Raw genomic sequence first — 22,923 nt, forward strand, 5'->3', positions numbered from 1 at the left:
CTTCCTGGAGGATGGCTGTGCACGCACCTGCAGCTTCAGTCCCCGGTGAGTTAGGGGGATTGGGCGGGGCGGGGCAGGGGGGTGGGGGGGAGGGGGAGGAGGAGGGAGAAGGAACTTGCAGAAACTGGCCAGGCCCGTGGTTTGGCAGAGAAGACCGTGAGGAGGCAAATCTGGTCCCGGGAGAGTTCAATACACCAAAGGACATCTAACTAAACTATGCCATTGATGATGATATTTAATTCTGGAGAAAGTCACCTGGAATCAGCTATTTGCTTTTGAGTCTGCCCCTGATGACTGCTGACCAATTCTAATGCCAGGATTGCCGGCAAACATCACAGCAACATAGTGCACTCCCTTTGCTGCCCTCCGAAATAGCCCGTTTGAGGAACAAAATAAAACCTGATTCCCAGTCCTCACATATTGTAGATCTGAGCCCCCAAGTATCCGTGTTTTCGCCAGATTTGATTCACTATAACCAAAGGATATTCTAACAGTACTTTCTTTTGACTGGGCACTTTGCTTTTCCTTTTTAGATTGGCATTTTTATTTTACTTTATTTTTAAAAAATATTTTTATTGATTTCAGAGAGTAAGGGAGAGGGAGAGAGAGAGAAACATCAATGATGAGAATCACTGATTGGCTGCCTCCTGCACGCCTCTTACTGGGGATCAAGCCTGCAACCCAGGGATGTGCCCTTGACCAGAATCGAACCCAGCACCCTTCAGTCCACAGGCCGATGCGCTATCCACTGAGCCAAACCAGCTAGGACAGCATTTTTATTTTAAAATATTTTCTCAGTCATTTCTTACCCAGGGCTTGACTTGAACTTTAGCAAATTAAAAAAACAACAACTGGTTATTCTTCTAGGAGCAAAGTTAAGTGTTTTCCCAGAGAGATGCCAAATGCCACTTCATTTTTGGTTGCAATTTCCTCAAGAGGGCCTTTTAATCGTTCTTGGAGTAGGGCTGGTAATCTCTGGAAACAAGATAAGCTGGGAGACCTTTACCCTGCCCCAACTCCTCCTTTTCCTTTACACTTGAGGCAACTAAATTGGACGCTGGGTGTCATGAATCCTCGAGTTTTACATGGAGTTTCCTGCTGCTGACACTGAAGTTTTCTTTGGTGTTGGGATCAGGAATACTTAGGAAGCCAAGCCTAATGACATGGTCTCAAGGTACACTTGAAATGCTTTTCCCCATGGCAGTAATTCTCCCTGGGTTTATGAAAGAGTGTAACAATGCCATTCCTAGTTTCTAAAACCACTCTGTATTTAGTTAGAATTCAGTTTGTCTGTACGTGGTCGAAAACCCAAACCACCAGGGGCTGAAGATAGAAGCTGGTCTTGAGATGGTGGAAAACTGGTGGCTCCCCTCTTTAATGTTCTCAGGGACCATGGCTTCTTCTAGCTTCTCTCCTCAACACTTCTATGCTTAGATCCTTATGCTCTTTACTCTTAATGGTGGCATTCACATTCTAGCCAGTAAAATGGAATAAAATAGGGGAGGGGGGAATAAAGAGAAAGGTATCCATTGGAGGTATCTAGTTGCTGCCAGGGGAAGACATCTGCTTATATCCCATTGGTTAGAACTTAATCACATGCTCACACTTAGCTACAAGGGAGGCTGGGAAATGTAGTCCTTTTCCCCTAGATGGCTATGTGCCCAGTTAAAAATTTTATTTCTAGCCCTGGCTGGGTAGCTCAGCTGGTTAGAGCATTGTCCCAATACCCCAGCGTTGTGGGTTCAATCCCCAGTCAGGGCACATGCAAGAATCTACCAATGAATGCATAAATAAGTGTATCAACAAATAGAAGTTTCTCTCTTTCTCTCAAAATCAATCAATAAAATTTTTTTCAAACCTAGCTGGTTTGGCTCAGTGGATAGAGCATCAGCCTGCGGACTAAAGGGTCCAGGGTTCAATTCCAGTCAAGGGCACATGCCCGGTTGCAGGCTCGGTCTCCAGTGGGAGGCGTGCAGGAAGCAGCCAATCAGTGATTCTCTTCATATCATTGATGTTTCTCTCTCTCTCCCCTCTACCTTCCTCTCTGAAATCAATAAAAATATTTAAAAAAATTTTTTTTCTCCAAACAGAATTAAAGGGAGCAACCTTGTTTGGGGCCCAGCAAAAGGTCCCTTTGCTCCACCAACCTTCAATAGTGCTGTATGAAAACCTCCCTTTCCATCCTGTCAATGTCCACTCTTATTGATCTTCATTTCTAAAGATTTCCACCCTGCTGGGATCAGTTCCTTGGCCCTCCCGCTTCCCTCTCCTCATTCTCGTTAATTAATCTAATGTTTTTATTAGAATCTGTAAAACCCATGAGGGGAAGCTGAGACAGCAATTTCAATATGCTTCTGGGATTGTTGCTGATTTTGCAGCATTAAGATTACATTGGGTACCCATGAAAAAGGGGTCACCTTAACCACAGCATTTACCATGACCCGAGTGACAGGCACATTCAGCAGGTGAATATCCCAGTCATCATAAAGCCAGTCCCACACGGCTTATGTACAGAACGTATCAGCTGCTTCATGCGAGGTGTTTACCAGGCATTTATAGGGCGAGTCAGACAGTCCCCTTTGCAGAGTAAACAGACCTTACAGTGGCTTTCATCCAGTCCACCAGGCTGGCTGTTTCCTCAGGAATAACGTGCTATGTGTCTGGGTCTTATACAGCTAATTAGAGAAATAATTCAACTGAATAAATTTGAAGATCTGATCGGCTTTATTGGACGATCCATGAATCTCGAGCAGCATCCCGTCTAGCAAGTAGAGAGGCACTCTAGAGGAACTGTACACTAGGGAAGGGTTTTGTCCACAGAAACTGAGGAGGACAAGAAAGTTATTAGCAAAACAAAAGAAAGGATTATTTCAGGCAAGGTTACCTTCCCTTAGGGGAAAGCAGGGATCTTATCAGGCAGATTACCTCAGCTTCCTTGAGGGAAAATTACAGGCTGACCACTAAGATTACTGTCCTGAAGAAGGTGGAATCTGCAGTTAGGTAACTAACTATTGAGTTTAGGGTCAGTGTCTTGGGCTTCAGCACTAGTGACTCCATTTGGGGCCTGTGGTTTTCTCTTTAACAGCCATCTGTGATTGCCCAATAGTGAGTTGTGGGTCCTACATCAACCCAGCTATGCCCTTCCACTCCGCAGCACTCAAAACCAAAGACACTGCCCCTACGTTAGTCACGTCCACAATCCATTTCAGTAAAGGGCTCATCCCTTTACTAAAGGGCCCACAGTCCATCCCTTACCAACGTGGCACCCACACATGTTGTCTTAAACCACACTTAATCTCCAAACACAGACAAGACCAAAATGGTGCTTCTGTTTGACACGGCACAACTATCCCTCTTACAACCCAAATCACTCTAACCTTTACCCCAGCAGAGCATCGAGTCCCTTTCCTGTCTCTGTAGGATGTTCATTCTTTTCCTAGCTCATTCACACTCCCTTTCTGACACCTTGCACTTAAATGCTTACATATAAAATTATTTATTACAAGCACATCTTAAATTAGATGATAAAAGGATAAGGTTACATTTCTGGTTGATATTTATTAAAATACATTCATATCAAAGAAGAAAGAAATGCTCCTAACTATTGCAGTCCTCCTTTCTACAACTGGTCTCAAGGTCACAGCTAGCATGTATAGCTACCATCATCCACTACTTTTTCCGTATTTCTTTTGCCCTCAGCAAGCACCTCAGTGGGTCATAGTTCCTTGCAACGTAGAATGACCCAAACCTTTGGTGAAGTGTCTGGGAAATTAGCAGTTTCAATTGGGGTGTCATTTTCTATTGACCTTAATCAGAGGATGTGGGAGTACTAAAGTGGTACCCCAAAGGATCTCTTGCATTTTCCCTCCTTACCCCAATTGAGTAGTAGCAACCCAATTTTTCCTTGATAGTCAGGCTCAGTCACCCAGCCCGTACTTTGTCTGTTGATTCAATGCCCAGAGGCCAGATGGCAGCTTCAAGTTCCAATTCAAGGCAATCTTTGCTGTCTCCCCGGGTGAAAGCATTGCTCCCTTTGTAACGAAGACCTCTAGACCAGCAGAGGCTGAAGTTGCAGGGATGGGAAGCAAACATTTGACTATTGGATCCCTAGGGTTCATAGAGAGAGAAATGACTTTGTTATCCCTTGATTCCTGGACTCCTGAATCCAGGCTTTAGGAGAAACAAGATGCTGATTTAGAGCATGTACCACACACTGGAGGACACTGCCCAGCCCTGCAAGGTGTCACTGCCTAGCTGGCACTGCAACTGAATCTTCTGAAAATCATTCCGTCACCTGTCAAGGCAGTTGCTTCATGTTGATGGGGAATGTGGTAAGACCAGGGAACTCCAAGAGCATGAGCCCATGGCTGTATCTCATTGGCTGTGAATACCATGATGGTGGATGAGCCCTTCTGTAAGGCCACAGATGGTAGTTTTAGCAGAAGCGTTGAGGGCAGGGAAGACAAATCCCTGTCCAGAGCAAGTGTCAATTCCAGTTAAGAACAACTTGCTGACTTTCCCATAATGAAAGCGGTCCAATGTAATCAACCTAGCGCCAGGTAGCTGGCTGAGCCCGTCGGGCAATGGTGCCATATTAGGGGCTCAGAGTTGTCTCTCCTGTTGGCAAATTGGGCACTTGGCAGTAGTTTCAGCCAGGTCAGTCTTGGCGAGCAGGAGTCCGTGTTGCTGAGCCCATGCATAACCCCCATCACTGTCACCCTGGCTGCTTTGTACATGAGTCCACAGGAGCCGCTGGGGAAGGAGACTGTCTGATGGCTCCAGAGTGGGTCATCTTCCTCTGCCCTTTGGTGAGCATTCAAATAGAACACAGATATCTTAGACTCTGCCATTCAGAATGGTCTGCTCTTATACCTCTTTCTTATACCTTCTGACTTTCCAGCCACGTTCTTTCCCAGTTCAACTACCTAGCCCAGGCGTCCTCAAACTACAGCCCGCGGGCCAGATGCGGGTGTTTTTGCCGTTTTGTTTTTTTACTTCAAAATAAGATATGTGCAGTGTGCATAGGAATTTGTTCATAGTTTTTTTTAAACTATAGTCTGGCCCTCCAACGGTCTGAGGGACAGTGAACTGGCCCCCAGTTTAAAAAGTTTGAGGACTCCTGACCTAGCTGAACCATGATTTGGTGCAGACTCTTTCTTCTGGCCATCTCTCCTCCCAGGCAAATGAACAAACAGGTGCATTGCTCCAAGTTCTGTCCACTGGGAGGATTTCCCTTCACCGCCATTGTTTAGGGATGTCCCAGAGAGGGGCTTTAGTGCTATAGCTGTCCACTTGCAGGTGCTGCATGCCGCTCAGGTGGCACTCTCTGTAAACCAAGCCCAAGGCTCTTCTTCCTCAGTCAGCTGATCATAGGGAATTCCTACGAAGCCACGGGTGTGAGTTGAGAGGATGCAATGTAGCAGGAAGAGGGGCCTTGGGCAAGTCTGGGAATCGGTTACAGGATCTTAGAGCAAGAGATTAACCTTCTCCGGAAGCGATGGAAGGGCTGCCTCTTGGGGAAAGGAAGTTTGAGGTCCCTCGCTCCACTGGGATGTGCCCGTATGACCCATCCTAATGCTCAAATTTGCATTCCTTCCCAACCAATACCCTACCTAGTAACCAAAGAGCCCCTTTGAGGTTGGGAACTCATTTTCTGTTGCAAATCAATACCAGAAGGACTCACAAGACTCAGTAACTAGTTATACTCAGAGCCAACGTGGTTTCCGGCAAAAGATACCCAGCAGCAACAGCACGGGTGAGTCCGCGGGATCCACCCCAAGCCTCTCATGCTCTTCTTGTCCACGGGCACACAGGATGCTCTCTCCAACAGCGGACCACAGGGCACGTGCGCTGCGCCTCTGCCCCAGGGAGCCCGTTTTAGTCTCAGATCTGAAGGGGCGGCTCACGGAGGTGTACGTTGCTTTCCCCACGTTCTACAGGAGCGACTTGGCTTGGTTTTCAACATCTCAGCCCCACATCTATAGGAGGCAGTGTTCCTTCCAGGGCATCGTAGACATTATTAGATTCCTTATGCAGACCTCGAGCCACAAATGAAAACTTAAAAGTCCCAAAGGCATTGCCTTAATTTTAAAGAAATGTTGGAATCCTTTGACTGAACCATTATGCTTTTAGGGATTTACTGTAAGAAAATAGTAAGGATGTGCATAAAAATATAACTGCCAGGGTGAATCACCAGAAGCACTGTTTATAGTAGCAACAAACTTAAGAACTGCTTATAGGAAACAACTGGGCATTTGGTAGAGAAATTACGGTGCATCCGTAAAATGGAATTCTCAGCAGCCATTAAAACTGTTAATAGAATGACATTTATTGACATGAAAAGGTGTTTATGACATTCTGATTTGTGAACAAAGTAGACAGTAAACTAATGACTCAATTTTTGCAAAAATATATATATGTATATATAGCAAAAAAAAATACTGCCAAGGATATACACTAGAGTGTGTATCCCAGGGAAGGGAGTATATGGGTGTTCATCTTGTTCTATGTTTGCCTGAATTCCCCACTCTACTTTTTAAAAATATAAATTGCACAGCTTGCTTTTATACTAAGCAAAAGTTAATGTGGTTTTAACACCTTCATTTTGATTAAAACAAATCCATTTTTAAAATCGTAAGGGTTTTTTTCCGAAGCAGAAATGACTTCCAAGCTGCCACAGAGGCAGTGCGTTTGATCTCTGCAGAAGCTGGCAGGAACCTTCACAACCACAGCCCAAGTCAGAGTCGAGGGGACAATGGTGCTCCCACAGCTTTGGGGTGCTCGCTTCAGCTCCCGTGCCCCAAGGCCACGCAGCTCACCTGCAGTCCAGTCCATCCTACTCTTGCCCAGTCACCAGCTTCATCATCTTCAGAGCTATGTCCCCTTGGTCAGAAGGCACCTAGAACCAAGCAGGATCAGAGTTAGCGCGCCCGGTTCTGTTCCTGGGGCCAGCTTCAGGGGCGACATCCTGAGACCCGGCTCCCAGGAAGAGCGCCCTGTTGCTCTCTGACAGCAACCTGGGAGGACGGCTGCACCTGGGTGCACCCCTTAACAAGAGGGCCGTTTCTGTGAAAGGACCACTGTGCCTGACGAAAGCTCTTCTAGGCCCCAACTTGTTAGGTGGGGGTGCCCGAAGTCTGCGTTTAGGAAAGAACTTTCTCCATGTGAGACTGAGCTGTTGACCTGTTGTTCATAAAGGCTGTGCTTATGGTACTAGGCCCCAGCCTGTTCAAAGAAGAGGGAAGATTCTAAACATTTTACAGGATTCTCTGTGTAGGAGACATCCCAGACTGGGGAGAGAGTGGAAACATGGCCCCAGAGGGAAGCGAACAGCAAAACCGATACAAAGAAGCAAACAAGGCCCTTTGTGTGGGTGGTATACCCGTTTTTATATGATACTAGAAGCCTGGTGCACGAAATTTGTGCACAGAGGGGGGTTGTCCCTCAGCCCAGCCTGTACCCTCTCCAATCTGGGACCCCTGGAGGGATGTCCGACTGCCCGTTTAGGCCCGATCCCAGGATCAGGCCTAAACGGGCAGTCGGACATCCCTCTCACAATCCAGGACTGCTGGCTCCCAACTGCTCGCCTGCCTGCCTTCCTGATTGCCCCTAACCGCTTCTGCCTGCCAGCCTGATCACCCCCTAACCACTCAGCTGCCAGCCTGGTTGATGCTTAACTGCTCCCCTGCCAGCCTGTTTGCCCCCAACTTCCCTCCTCTGCCGGCCTGGTCACCCCTAACTGCCCACTCCTGCAGGGTTGATCACCTCCAACTGCCCTCCCTTGCAGGCCTGGTCCCTCTCAACTGCCCTCCCTTGCAGGCCGGGTGCCTCCCAACTGCCCTCCCCTGCTGGCCATCTTGAGGTGGCCATCTTGTTTCCACATGGGGGCAGGATCTTTGACCACATGGGGGCAGACATATTGTGTTGGAGTGATGATCAATCTGCATATTACTCTTTTATTAGATAGGATTCAACCTTGTTTTGTTTTTCCCTTAGAGTTTTTGAATAATTCCTGTAAAAAAAAAAAAAATCTGCCCTGGCTGGCTTGGCTCAGTGGATAGAGCGTCGGCCTGCGGACTGAAGGGTCCCGGGTTCGATTCCAGCCAAGGGCACATGCCTGGGTTGCGGGCTCGATCCCCACTAGGGGGTGTGTGGGAGGCAGCTGATCAATGATTCTCTCTCATCATTGATGTTTCTATCTCTCTCTCCTTCTCCCTTCCTCTCTGAAATCAATAAAGAAATATATTTTTTAAAAAAAATCTCCTTCCCACCCTGGCCAGTATGACTCGGTTGGGCATCATCCCGGGCACTGGAAGGTTGCCAGTTTGATTCCTGGTCAGGGCACATGCCCAGATTTGGGCTTGATCCCTGGTAGGGGGCGTGTAGGAGGCAGCTGATAGATGTTTCACTCTCATATCGATGTTTCTCACTCCCCCAACCTCCCTCTCTAAAAATCAATCAAAATTTTTTTTAATCTCCTTCCCACACACCATCAAAAGGGGGAGGGGCAGAGGCCTGGGGTAGAGTAAATGGCTCCACGATTCTCTATGCCACATCACTGTCCCCGACAATCCTGCCAAACAAGGCCATGCTGGCATGGTGGGGTTTACCAAAATGACATTTCATCAACTAAAGGGGAAGTGGTTGGGGGACGATTTAATAACAGTCTCCAAGAGCTATTTTAAGGCTGCTCCCAGCTGATCTCTTGTTCTTTTTGTTCCAAACCAAGAGGAAATGTGTCTGAACTCCAGCTCAGAGCAAGCCTGTGGTTAGCTCCTCCTCTCTTCCCCTCCTACCTGCCTCTGTGGGGACCCCTCTCTTAATAGCGTTGTTCTCTAAGACACAATGTGTGCTCAACACTGAAGGTACGCAGGTACTCAGAGCCCTTCACAAAACGCCCTCTTAACCCCATCCACCTGCCTTGTTAATTCTCGCTTCAGATGGTTTCTTCCTTCTGGTTTCTTAAGGAAGTTGTTGTCTCTTTCCCTCGCGGCTCAGTCATTTGCTCCAACCTCTCCCTGCTGGCTTTAGAGCCTGCCATTCACTAAAAAGGATTACACCCATCAGTGTACCCAACTCGTTCCTTACATGTCAGTCCTTTATCTGTCTCGGCAGCAGGAGACATCACTGGCTCCTCTCGGCTTTGAGGATGCCACATGTCCCTGGCTCCCTCCTACTTTTCTGGTTGCTTCTTTCTCAAGTCTCATTTGTGGATCCTTCTTTTGCCTCCTATCTCTTTTTCTTTTTAATTTATAAAAACTTATTTTTTATTTTGAGAGAGAGAGAGAGGGAAAAACATCGATTTCTTGTTCCACTTATTTATGCATTCATTGGTTGATTCTTGCATGTGCTCTGACCGGGGATCGAACCCACAACCTTGATGTATCGGGACGATGCTGTTACCAACCGAGCTGAGCTACCGGGCCAGGGCCTTGCCTCCTATCTCTTAAGAACGGGTGCACCCAGAGCCCTGCCTTTTCCATATTGGATTCCCAAATCTCCGTCTTCAAGGACAAACATTTGACTCCAGATGCACATGTATACAGGCAGTTACCAAGTCCTGCCCATTCTCCCTTAAATCCCTCCACATCGCTCCCTTCTGGCTGACCAGAAAAGCCTCCTAGATTGGTGAGCTTCCCCAGTCTTGTCCCATGCCCTCTGCTGCTGGGATGTTATTTTGTAGACAAACCTAGTAATTTCATGCCTTTGCTTAAAACCCCTCGATGGCATCCCATCGCTTTCAGGAAAGGTCAGAGGTCCTTGAGGGGTGCGCAGTCTCCCTCCCCAGTCTCATCTCTGCCCAGTGTCCCTCCCGAGGCCTCGGCTGTCTGAAGGCTCCTCTGGACCTGCACACGCTGCTCTCCTTGCTCCCACATTCTCCTTTGCCTACCTAACTCCTGCCCATTGTTTAGGGGCCAGTCTCCCAGGACCCCCAAGCCTGGGCTGGGCCCCCTTCCCTGGGCCAACCCCCATCTTAGCATTTCACCCCAGGTCATGAGGGTCTCTGCCTGCTGGACCCGCATGCCCGTGAGTTCCTTGAGGACGGAGATGGTGCGCCATCCATGCACTCGCAGTGCCTGGCACAGTGACACGCCAATGTTTGTTCAGTGAAGAAAGGAAACCAAAGTGAAACTTCAGTTTCTCTTAGGACTTTCAGCATTTTCACTTCTGGGAAGTTCTTAAGAGGAAACTAAAGGTCAGAGAGGTTAAGAATACGCTGTCTGTGCAAATACCATACAATTCACTTATATGTGGAAAATAAAGAACAAAATAAACAAACAAAACGGAAACAGACTCAGAGACAGAGAGCAGATTGGTAGTTGCCAGAGGGGAAGGGGTCAGGAGATGGGGTGAAAGAGGTGAAGGAACTAACAAGTACAAATTGTAGTTACTGAAAAGTACGGGGATATAAAGTACAGCACAGGGAACATAGCCAATAATATCGTCATAACTCTGCACAGTGCCAGGTGAGTACTGGAAATTTCGGGGGGGGGGGGGAGATAGTTTGTAAAGTACGTGATTGTCTAACCACTATGCTGAACACCTGAAACCAATACAACATAATATTGAAAGTAAACTGTAATAGGAAAAAAGAAAGAAGACTACGTTGTCTGTGGTCAAATGTGTCAATAAATACAGTATTGTGAGATCGAGTCTACCAGATACCCCAGCTCCCCTTCCTCTGTATCAGGCTTTCTCAACCTTGACACCACTGACACTGGGCTGCACAGTTCTTAGGAGTGGGGGTGTCCTATGCATGGTGGGATGTTGACCAGGGTCCTGACTTCTACCCACCAGGTACCAGCAGCTCCCTCCCCCTAACTGTGACAACCAAAAATGTCTCCAGTCATTGCCAAAGTCTCTGGGGACAAAACTGACTCCAGGTGAGGACCAGTAATGTCCCTAAGGAGTAGCTTGTGGGAAGGGGTCTTTGCCTCCACTCCTGCCCCAATCTCTCTCTCTCTTTTTTTAAAATATATATTTCATTGATTTTTTACAGAGAGGAAGGGAGAGGGATAGAGAGTTAGAAACATCCATGAGAGAGAAACATTGATCGGCTGCCTCCTGCACGCCCCCTACTGGGGATGTTCCCACAACCAAGATACATGCCGGAATCGAACGCGGGACCCTTCAGTCCGCAGGCCGACGCTCTATCCACTGAGCCAAACTGGTTAGGGCCCACCCCAATCTCTTAACACCTCCTCAGCAATCCAAGTAAACATACTATGTGCTTGCAGTGCCAACACAAGACCAGTCCCCTCAGCCCATTTTCCAGACACTTCTCTATGGAGATTCTGTCCTGAGCACAATGGAACCAAGAGGCGAGGGCAGGTTGGAGGGCACCTGAATGTCCCTCTCAATCAACACCTGACAGGAAACCACCATCCTGGGAAGAAGAGAGACTCTGTGTTTACGTGGCCAGACCAAAGCACAGTGTGAGGGAAGCCCCTGGCCCTTCTACTTCCTGGGACTCCTCCCTTTGGCTCCTTGGCCAGGGTGTGTGTGCCTGCGTACATGTGCATGTGTGTGTAGTGGATTCGGCCCTCCACCATCTCCTTCAGCCCACAGAAAGCCACTCAACCAACTTACAACCCGAGGGAAGATAGCGGGCTCGCTTTGCAAATGAAGAGGTGTGATAGCCTCCCTGCCCATCTCAGCAAGCAAGGCCTCTTCCAACTGAGATCCTGGAGCCCCCAGAGCCAAAGCTGCTGGAAGGCACTCCCCTACTGTGCACCACGCACCGGCGCCCCAGCTTTACCGAGCACCAAACTTTGGTTTCCACTTCCTGAAAGTGTCAAGGAAAGACAATGTCTCCCCTCTTCCTCTAGGACAAGTTGTTCCTTCAGGACAAACTGTTAAGAGGAAAGTAACATATATTCATTTAAACTAAAGAGTAAGGGATGGCCCAGCCAGCGTGGCTCAGTGGTTGAGCATCGACCTATGAACCAGGAGGTCACAGTTCAATTCCTGGTCAGGGCACGTGCCCAGGTTGCAGGCTCGATCCCCAGTAGGGGGCATGCAGAAGGCAACCGATCAATGATTCTCTCTCATCATTGATGTTTCTCTCTCTCTCCCTCTCCCTTCCTCTCAGAAATCAATAAAAATATATACTTTTTAAAAAAAAAGAGTAAGGGACAGAGAGCCCAGCTTAACTCTCTCAGGAGGATTTACTCTTTTAAATGAAAATTTCTAGGCTTCAATGAATGAAGCGCTAAAGGCAGAATTTTGTTACAGACCTTGAAACACTTCCAAGCCCAAAATGCTTCGTGTAAGACCAACGCAGGCAGTGCACCCAGGCATTATCAACTGCCCATGGCGTCCCTCTCAGAAGGATTTAAATCTGGAACAAAAGCAGCCTCTCTCTCACCATGTGTCCGGCTTTGAGAATCCAGTAGAAAGCCAGGTTTTTGTGGCTCTTGACAAAAGCAGACGTTTCAGAAGATGTAGGGTCAGCGTACAGGGGCTTCCACTTCAGCTGATTGAACTTGGGCAGTTCCGTCCACTTAAGTTTCCTTACCCAGGCCTCCTGACCTGATGAGAGGGACAGAGAAGGGCCAGGCGTTAACTGTGGGGTGGAGTAGAAAAAAATCTAAGTCCTAGTCCCACCCCAGCCTGCATTGCCAACTTCCCTATTCCTGTAATCCCTACCTCCCCATGTAATCTAGTCCTACTATATAAGTAGTTGGCTTATGGGGGTCTGCAGAGCTGATTTTTGTGTATGACCTGCTGCTCTCTCATACTGCCAGCAGTATTGGAATAAACCCTCATATATGATTTAAAAAAAAAATCTAGTTCGTATAACTTGGCTTTTCCCAAAGCATAATAATGTACATAAAACTCACCCTTGTAAAATGCAAATCAAAACCACAATAAGCCTGGCTGGCGTGGCTCAGTGGTTGAGTGTCCACCTATGAACCAGGAGATCACGGTTCGATTCCTGGTCAGGGCACATGCCCGAATTGTGGGCTCAATCCACAGTGTGGGGCATGCAGGAGGCAGTCGATTGATGATTCTGTCTCGTCATTGATGTCTCTATCTCTCTCCCTCTCCCTTCCTCTCTGAAATCAATAAAAACATATGTAAAAAACAACAACAACAAAAAACACACACAATGAGATACCATGTCACAGCTGTTAGACTGGATATAATCAAAAAAGACAAGTAATAACAAGTGTTGGAGAGGTTGTGGAGAAAAAGGAATCCTCATTCATTGTTGGTGGTAATGTAAACTGGTACAGCCACTATGGGAAACCATATGGAAGTCTCTCAAAATATTAAGAATAGAGCTACCATATCACCCAGCAATCCCTCTTCTGGGTATCTAGCTGAAAAGTTTGAAAACATCTACCTAATAAAAGAGTAACATGCTAATTGACCGTACTTTCGTGACGCCCACCAGCCAATCAGGAGTGAGTATGCAAATTAACCCAACAAAGATGACAGGTTAATTTGCATACACTGGCACCCAGCGTCCGGGGTGGGAAGGCGGAAAGGCGGCTCCAGGCCGGAGCAAAGGCAGTGCGAGCAGCCAGGGAAAGGAAGGCCCATTCTGGCATGAATCTTCGTGCATTGGGCTTCTAATTTATTCATACAGATATATGCACCCCCATGTGCATTGCAGCATTATTGACGATGGCCAAGACATGGAAACAACCTAAGCATACTTTAGTAGAGGATTGAATAAAGAAGATGTGGTACATATATATAATGGAATACTCAGCCATAACCAAAGAGGAAATACTGTCATTTGTGGCAACATGGATGGATCTTGAGAATATCATGCTAATCCAAATAAGTCAGATGGAAAAAGTCAAGAACTATATGATTTCACTTGTATATGGGACATAAAACTAAAAGCAACAAACCAACAAAAATTTATAGACACAGACCACAATATGGTGATTATCAGAAGGAAAGGAGGTGGGGGAAGTAGAAAAGGGTGAAGGGGAAGATAAATGGTAAGAGAAGACTTGACTTTGGGTGGTGAACATACCATGCAATATACAGATGATGTACTATAGAAGTGTACACTTGAAACCTATGTAATCCTATTAACCAATGTCATCCCAATAAATTTAATAAGTTGTTTTTAAAAAGGGAAAAAGCCCTTACCCTTGTAAAAATGCAAGTTCTGACTCAATAGGTGTGGGTGGGGCCTGAGAGTCTGCATTTTTAGCAAGCTCCAGTGATACCTAGGCCTATGGAGAAACCTAACAGCTGGGGAGCCCGGCCAGTTTTTGCCTTTCACTCTCCTGCTGCTGTATGCTCTGGAGGGAGGCCATCGGGGACTTCTGGAGGTGGCAGCTGTCAGGAGGACTGAAAAGTCTCGGGTTAGACAGAAATGTGGGAAGAAATGCAGAACCTTTTCATGTTGTCCTTAGCGCCCTTGGCTTACAAGTCACAGAAAGGTTCAGTCCTGCTGACGCTAAGAAACATACCACATCCAGCAGACCCCACGTCTGGTTGGCCTGCTGGTTCTGAGCACCTGCCCCTGTGCGTCTACTGGCCCTGCTGACCCCAGAAGTGGGCATCCGGACAGCCAGTGCGACAGTGGCTCTGCAAAGACCACTTCCCCCAGGTCCTCGTTTTACAGAGTCCTTAGGGTTTAATCTTAAATCACCCTGCAAGGTTTTCCCTCAGTGAAATAGTCCATCTGTCTAGTGGTCAGAAAAATGTCTTCTTTTTTATTTTTGTGGTAGGGTAGGTGTTGTTTTTTTCTTTAAATATACTGAAGGGCCTCAACAGTTGGATGGAGGGGTCACTTCTCAGAGGGGTCACAGGTGGCTCCACCCTCTTCCAAGAATCAAGGTTGGGGGTGGATGGATAAGACAGGAAATGGCCTTCTTCCTAGCACCTCCATGTCACCAGCCCCAACATGGATGTGCCTGAGGCCAGTTTCCTTCCAGCTCAACCCGGGACACCGCCTCCACGTGCCACTCAAAGTGGGTTCCTACCCATGGTGTCCACGATGAGGTCGAGCTGTCCGTTATACACGGTCACGTTGACCCCAGCTTCCAGCAACTCGTCCACCACGCTGATGACTGGCTTCATGAAGTCCCCCTCCATGTTCAGGAAGACGTTGTTAGCCTGGCCTGCACATGAGGAAGGAGAAAGAGGGAGCAGCTTGGAATCCACCAGAATAGGAGGTACCTTCCAGCCCAGAGCATTCTGGGCCCTGGCACCCAAATGTCAGCCTGTGCAGCACCCAAAAGACTGAACACACAGATGCTTCACCCACAGGGACCAACCAGCCTGGGTCTCCATGCCCTGAGCTGGTTGTGCAGAAGGCAAGCATAAACAACACATGCTCTGATCTCTCAAGTGTGGTGATGACAGCAATGGCATTTTTGTTTGTTTGTTTGTTAATCCCCACTCAAGGATATTTATTCCATTGATTTTCAGAGAGAGTGGGAGGGAGGGGGAAAGAGAGAGAGAGAAAACACTGATTGGTTGCCTCCCACATGGGTCCTGACCAGCGCCGGGGATGCAGCCTGCAACCGAGGTACATGCCCTTGACAGGAATCGATCCCGGGACCCTTCAGTCCCTGGGCTGACGCTCTAACCATTGAGCAAACCGATCAGGGCTAAGTTCTAAGTTCTGAACAAGTGAGGCTACCCTAGTGATAAACCAAATCAGACCCAGACCAATTTAGAGCTCGCCCTCAGTAAGCCCTGTGGAGGAAGAGTCCCCGGCAAGAGAAGGTGACCACGTGGAGGGCTAGCTCCCAGCAAGAGGAGCTGGTCAGTACAGATTCCCAGTGGACTCCTGACCACCACCAACTCCACCATCATCAGCATACTGAACAATAACGATAGCGTATAGGGTTATTTTTATTTGCTAGTCACTGTACTTTATAAGCAACATCTCATTTCCTCTTCATCACTATCCTGGGAGGTAAGGTCTCTTAACTTGTACCAAGGTTAAAGAAAATGAGGCTCAGAGAGGCTACAACACATGTCCAGGTTGAAACAGCCAGTCAGTGGCAAACTGGGATAGGAAAGTAGGCCTGGCTGACTCCAGAGTATGTAGGCTTAACCACAAACCGGAACTCAAGACACTGGAGGTATTGGCCAAGGTCACTCTGTCCTTTCCAAACCATACATAGACACACCGGAGCCAAAGAGAGTTTGGCTGGAAAAAAGTCGCTAGGCCCGTCCACCCGACCCACCCTCCCACAGAGAAGCAGGGGCTGGAAAACACCACCGTAAATGAAGATAAAATGAAGGGCTTGGGCTGCAAACATGTGCTCCCAGGAGCCTGAGCTGGGCCTGGCCCCTGTGGCTGCTCACGTTTTCTTCCCAGTGCCACGACAGCTCCCCACAGCTGTCCTCATCCCTTGTGGCACTGACACCACATTCTTCTTCTTTGATCACATTAACTTCTTTCTTCATTTCTAGAAAACTCTGAGGAGGAGATGAGGACAGCAGGGCTAGGATGAGCCTTCAGCTCTCTGCAGGTGGGGAGGATGGCCCGTGTCCCCTGCGGACGTCAGGCCAGCGCCGAGTCTCAGCAGCTGTCACAGGGCCACCCTAGAAAACCTCCAGACCATCACTTTGGGGGATCAACGAAACTCTCCCCAGCATGGAGTGTTTCCTCTCCAGGAGCTTGGGCGTTCCACTGGCTCCCAGCCTTTCCACAGGACTAAACAGGTCCTTATCCAAGATTTCCACCTGGCCTGGTCTCTGAGGACCCCAGTATCTCCTCACTATGGCCTTCAGGCCAGAAGGCAGTAAACACCTGGAGGAGGCTGGCCAGAGAACTGGTCAAATCTGTCCAAAAGGACCTTGGTCTAGAAGTCACACCTGTAACCAACGGTGGCCTCAGGCATGGCTTTTCTAAGTCTCAACGGTGCTATTATGGAAAACTTCAAACTGAGAGGAAAGTGAAGGGAAGAGCGTACTCACACCTGGCTTCAACCATCATCACCTCATAACCAACCATGGCATTTCTCTCCCAACCCACCCCTGACTTTGAACCACATCTAGCATGTCACTTGCTCTCTTTTTTTTGCTCCTCTACAAAATGTGGACAGTAACACCGTCCTACCTGCAACATATGATCACCACCACCCACGAAACCCATTCTACCAATTAAGGCCTTTGAATGTGCACCTTTCTTCACCTCCTCCCCAACTCCACCTGTGGCACCTAATTAGGTCGCATAAGTTACCTCCCCAGGAGCAATCCTTGGGAATAATTTTGAGCTTCGTTCTGATGGGCCCGTTCATGAGCTGGTTTAAGTCGTCCCGATTTAGGTGTCTCACGTGGCGTTGGTAAAGCCGAACTGAAACAGACGTACACAGTGAGTCAAAGGAGTGGAAACGGGACCAAGAGGACTTTCCCAAGCTGCTGTGCGAAGAGGGAGGCTTTCGGCTGTAACATGAAAAGCGTCACCTTGATTCACCCCAGATGGAGGAAGAAAGCAGAAACACATGGAAACTGGAGAGGATTTGTTAGCGTGGGTTGCTGCATTTCAAGTACTTTGGGGCCACGGAGAGTAGCCAGCATGGACCAAAGAAAGCAGCCAGCAGTGGCATCTCGAGGACTCCTGCAGCCTTGATCCGCCTCTTACAGAGGAGGAGGCCACATACGGCACCCACCGTGACGCTGGGGCAGCTGAAAGACAGCGCAACCCAGCCTGCGGGAGGACTGGCATCGGCATCCAGGGTGCAGAAGCTGGTGTCCAAACTTCAAACAGACTACGTGAGAGAAACCGGATGTTTCATAGACTACCCATTGCATGACGCCATTTCTACGAGATGCCATGAAAAGGCAAGTCTAGACAAACAGAGAGCGGAGGGGTGGCTGCCTGGTGCTGAATCAGCTGCACGCAGACATGTGGGATCCTTCGGGGAAACGGTCTGGAACTGGATTGTGGCGATGACTGCACAACTCTGTGAATGCACTAAAAACCACAGAATATACACTTAAAACGGGTGAATTTTATGGCATGTGAATTATATATTAATGAAGCTTTACAGTCCAGTGATAGATGGTTACTAGACTTACTGTGGTGATCACTTTCTAAGGTGTACAGGTGTTGAATCACTGTGTTGTACACCTGAAACTAATATAACAGTGTAAGCCAACTGTAGTTTAAAATTAATAACTAAATAGGTGGGAAGAGATCAACCAAAGAACTTGTATGCATATATGCGTAACCCATGGACACAGACCATAGGATGGTGAAGGCCTGGGGCGGGGAGCGGGGGTGAGGGCGGATTAGAAGGGGTCAATGGGGGAAGAAGGGGGACAGAAATGATACCTTCAACAATAAAAATTTAATTTAAAAAAATAAAAATAAAAGAGTAAAATAAAGCTTTGAAAAGAAATTGGTTTCATCTCACACAGAGGATGAGGCAGGGGCCAGCCGCTTCCAGGTTCACTCACCTAGGTGGCTCTGGGTGAATTCTAGGCTTGACTTCGTGGTGGACATGGGAGCATTTTTAGTTAGGATGTTATAGAAGTTCACCCCGTCTGTGTTCTGAAATACAGAAGTGTATTTGGCTGTTTGCTGTCTTTATTTCTCCATTATCAACGTTGCAGAACACTGCTCCTTAGTCACACAGTTGGTTACAGGTGTGACTTCTAGACAAAGGCACCTGGCCCTCCATTGTATCCAAGGCCAGCTTTCTCTTTATAAATCTGCCTGGACCAGAAAGAAATGCAGCCCAGCCTCTGGGGGGCGGGGGGGGGGGGGGGGGGGAGCAGCTCATAGGAGCCAAGCAAAGATGCTGCAGGAGAAAAACCATGAGCCATGTCTTAATGTAAGGCAGCACAAGCTGATTTTTGGAGCGCCTCAGGATACACCTCCCAATCCTCCCCACACCAACCAAAGGCCCTTTATTCACGGGAAAGAAACCCCCGAGCGTGTGCCCTGTTACCTGTTCAATGACCATTTCTGCTTTTCCCCACAGCTGGGTGGCCTCCTTGTAGAGCCCCTTATTCACGGCATCCAGGACTTGCTCTGCCACCTGAGACACCTCTGCCAGGCCTTGGTCATCGAGAAGAGACTGCAACGCAAATGAACAGCACAAGGGCCCACTTTGCTTAGAAACACACATCTGACTTTGCTACAGTCGGGGCTGGGTAACAGAAAGAGTGGGAAGGAGAAAGGGGAGTTTGTACATCCGAACGTGTCCAAGTCCCCTATCTATTATGGAAGAAACACAACAAAATGTTAACGGAGTCTAGATGGTGGGTATATGGGTGATCACAGTGATCTTTTCCCTTTCCTGCCTATTTGAACATTTAAAAAATATATATATACTTTTATTGCTTTCAGAGAGGAAAAGAGAGGGAGAGATAGAAACATCAATGATGAGAGAGAATCATTGATCAGCTGCCTCCTGCATGCCCCCTACTGGGGACCGAGCCCAAAACCTGAGCCCTTGACTGGAATGGAACCATGGACCGTCGGGGCTCTATCCACTGAGCCAAACCAGCTAGGGCTGAACATTTTGATAATAAAGAGTTGAGGGGATTTAAAAAGCTGTGTTTTCTTGTACCTGAAGAAATGGGATAACTGTGCTGATATTTCTTTAAATGTGTCACCAAGGCCAGCGATAGCTTAAGGTGTCCAATTTGATATGGACCCGAAGTCCCTAAGGAGCAGTGTCGACCACACAGGCGCACTCAGCTAGCTTTGTCCTTCCTGGGGACAGAGCCAGAAGCGGTCTGCTGGGCTGCTGACGACCGAGGGTGCAGAGGTGAGGCCCCGCCTACTCACCATGCTGTACAGGTAAGGTCCCCAGGAGAGCACCGAATCTAAAGAAAAGCACACGTAACAAAATGAGTCGGTCATGGCTCCATCCTTCCAAAGAAAAACCTAACTAGCCTCCTTTCCAAAGCTGAAGGAGCCAGGAGAAAGAAACCATGGCTGTACATCCCAAGCCACTTCACGCACCAGGGCCCATGCAGGAGAGGAGCCGATGTCTCCATGGCTGGGAGGAGGGGCGAGGGTGTGGGGGCCTGTGTTGGCTCATTCATTTGGCCTGATACTGGGCCAGAGAGTGAGTCAGCCAGAGATGGCACCCCCACGGGCAGGCTGTTTATGCAGCGGAGGCTCTCATCTGCAGACTTCAAAGCCATTTGACAGCTTAAAATATTTCCCCGCCCTCACATTCCTGCTCTGCTTCCTGCTTGCTCCTCCAATTTGGGGACACTCGCTTCTGCCAAGTTGCTAATTAAGGAAGAAGACTAATGATTTCGTAATTCCAGTGTCTGTGGCTATACTGCCAATCAATTCATCTCTGTCCCACACATATATGGAGAACCGACAAAGGGCCTGAAGCCAGTAAGGAGCTTTGTAAGATATAAATATGAGTAAGACTTCAAAGAGAACAGGGGGCTTGGTTTAGACAAGTTCACTATTACCATGATGCTTAGGTTAGGCCAGTGCCATTGAGACATGTGCCAGCCAACCAAGTATCAAGGATAACACATTTTAAAGTCCATTTAAATATGTCACTCCTTTGCTTGAAAGCCTTCTGTGGTACCTTAAGGCTAAGCATCTCATCTCAAAGTATGTTTCAAATAACCTCAGTTCTACAGAATTTTAATCTAGGTATTAAAAGAAAACATTCTTCGGTGAAATAGCTTTGGGGTTATGCAAAATATAACACATTTCTTTAATGCATGACTTCTCAGAGCCTTTGATGTGCTTGTGAAACTGAAGGAGGCGGAGCCAGAACTTATTTGACCACAGAGTCCTTTGGATAGCACCTCATCGGACTGGTATTCTTGAGTACACCCTGAGAAATGCAGGCATACCAGGCCCTCCTGAACCTACCATTGACCTCTCCAGTCAACCTTTAAGCTAGTGCCTTCGTTTCCTGAAATGCAAAATTGGCTGCAGTTTTCCAATGCATCCCACTCCCTGCTTGATCTAGGCCAAGAATTGAGAAACTTTTTCTCTAAAGGGACAGATAGTCAATATTCGTGGCTTTGCAGGTCGCTGTTGCAATTACTCAACTTTGCTGATGCAGCCTCCAAACAGTATGTAAATAAATGGGCGTGACTGTCCCAATAAAAAACTTATCCACCAAAGCAGGGTGGCAAGGCAGACTGGACTTGCAGGTCATAGTCCGCTGACCTCCGGTGCAGACCTGAGATGTCCAAGAGGATTTTCTGCAATGATGGGAATGCTCTGTGTCTGGGTGGTGCAATACAATAGCCACCAGCCACACGTGACTACTGGGCACTGGAAATGTATATAGTGCAACTGAACAATTAAGACTTTTATTGTAGCCCGGCGGGTATGGCGCAGTGGTTGAGCACTGACCTATGAACCAGGAGGTCACGGTTTGATTCTTGGTCAGGGCACATGCCCAGGTTGCAGGCTCAATCCCCAGTGTGGTGCGTGCAGGAGGCAGCTGACCGATGATTCTCTCTCATAGTTGATGTTTTTCTCTTTCTCTCTCCCACTCCCTTCCTCTCTGAAATCAATAAAAAAAAAAAAAAGAAAAAAGAAAAAAGAATTTCATTGTATTTTAATTAATTTAAATTTAAATAGTCACAAATAATTCTATGGCTCCAACACTGAACCGAGAACATGGACTACACCTGTATGTCTTTCCCAGCACCTGACACAATGCCTACTACCCCTACCCAGCAAGCCAGTAATGATTGTTCATGAAATTAACAGTACTTCTCCCTCAAAAGGGGAGTACTTCTGGGATGAAGGGGTGATACTTAAAGTGGTCTGGAAGGAGGGACTAAGATCTGGACAGGAAGAGTCATAAGGGGAGGTGGGTCATGGCAAGGTGAAAAGATTTTGGACAAGATGAACAGCACTTGTAAGGCCATGAGGTTCAACTTACTGGTCTACTGGAGGAAATGTAGTATAAAGGTTAAGTGCATGGATTCCAGTGCCTGCTGCCTGGATTTGAGTCCTGGCTTTAGCTGTGTGACTCTAGAAAAATTGTTTAACCTCTCTGAGTTTCATCATCTCTAAAATCGGGATAATAACAGCATCGATCCCATGGAGCTATTGTAAGGATTACATGAAGTTAACACATGCAAAGTGCTTGGTGTTGTTGTGAAACTGATGAGACCCCAGGAGGAAGTGTGGGAGCCAGTGCTGTAATTTTGAGTGAGGCATCTGGCAAGAATCCTGCTAGACTCTTGTGCTTCTGATCAAGGCACCCGCTGCTTCCTGATGTCCTAGGAGGTCCATCCAGGAAGGACAAACAAGCAGCAGCCCTCCTCTCAATGATGACTCAGATCTCGGTTATGCCATTATTCCCTGGAGATGCCAGAATGAGGGCAAGAAATAACCATTCCAAGTAGCATCAGGATGTCCTGAGTCCATTAGGGACATGGCTCTGTAAACGCATTTACTCCCATGTAACGACCACCTCAGTCAAGAGATGGAGCACAAACAGCCTGGAAAGGTCCCTCATGTCCCTTTCTAGCTTATTCCCCTCCCTCCTCCACGGGCAACTCTCTCCTGATTCCTAACTTTATAATTTGGTTTTGCCTGTGAAAAGTCAGCTTTTGTTAGGTTAGAGCAGTAGTTCTCCACCAGGGGTAATTCTGCCCCCAGGGGACATTTGATAATGTCTGGAAATACTTTTGGTTGTCATACTGAGTGGAAACACTGGCATCCAAAGGGCAGAGATGGTCCTACACTGCACAGGAACTCTCCCCACAAAGAATTATATGACCCAAATGTCAACAGGACTGATATTCTGAATCCTATGTTAGAGTGAACCCACTCAGGTTTATACATGTTTTTATTGATTTCAGAGAGAGGGAGGGAGAAGGAGAGAGAGACAGAAACATCAATGATGAGAGAGAATCATTGAGCGGCTGCCTCCTGAATGCCTCCTACTAGGGGAGCGAGCCCACAGCCTGGGCATGTGCCCTGACCGGGAATCAAACCATGACCTGGTTCATTGGTCGACACTCAACCACAGAGCC

General features: G+C 47.7%; 1 protein-coding gene across 1 annotated transcript in view; it reads right to left on the bottom strand.

Annotated features, from left to right (window-relative positions):
- Positions 1-6,307: 6,307 nt before the first annotated feature.
- SCPEP1 (serine carboxypeptidase 1) overlaps positions 6,308-22,923 on the bottom strand; it is a 29,733-nt gene continuing 13,117 nt past the window's right edge. The window contains exons 7-13 of the mRNA XM_079797702.1: positions 19,730-19,767; positions 18,885-19,013; positions 18,391-18,484; positions 17,171-17,284; positions 14,955-15,092; positions 12,368-12,531; positions 6,308-6,898 (exon numbers count right to left, since the gene is read on the bottom strand). Coding sequence (XP_079653828.1) covers positions 6,836-6,898; positions 12,368-12,531; positions 14,955-15,092; positions 17,171-17,284; positions 18,391-18,484; positions 18,885-19,013; positions 19,730-19,767 — 740 coding nt within the window. The 3' untranslated portion in view covers positions 6,308-6,835. The remainder of the gene's footprint in view (positions 6,899-12,367; positions 12,532-14,954; positions 15,093-17,170; positions 17,285-18,390; positions 18,485-18,884; positions 19,014-19,729; positions 19,768-22,923) is intronic.

Source organism: Cnephaeus nilssonii (assembly GCF_951640355.1).
Source record: "Cnephaeus nilssonii genome assembly, chromosome: 19".
Lineage (NCBI taxonomy): Eukaryota > Metazoa > Chordata > Mammalia > Chiroptera > Vespertilionidae > Cnephaeus > Cnephaeus nilssonii.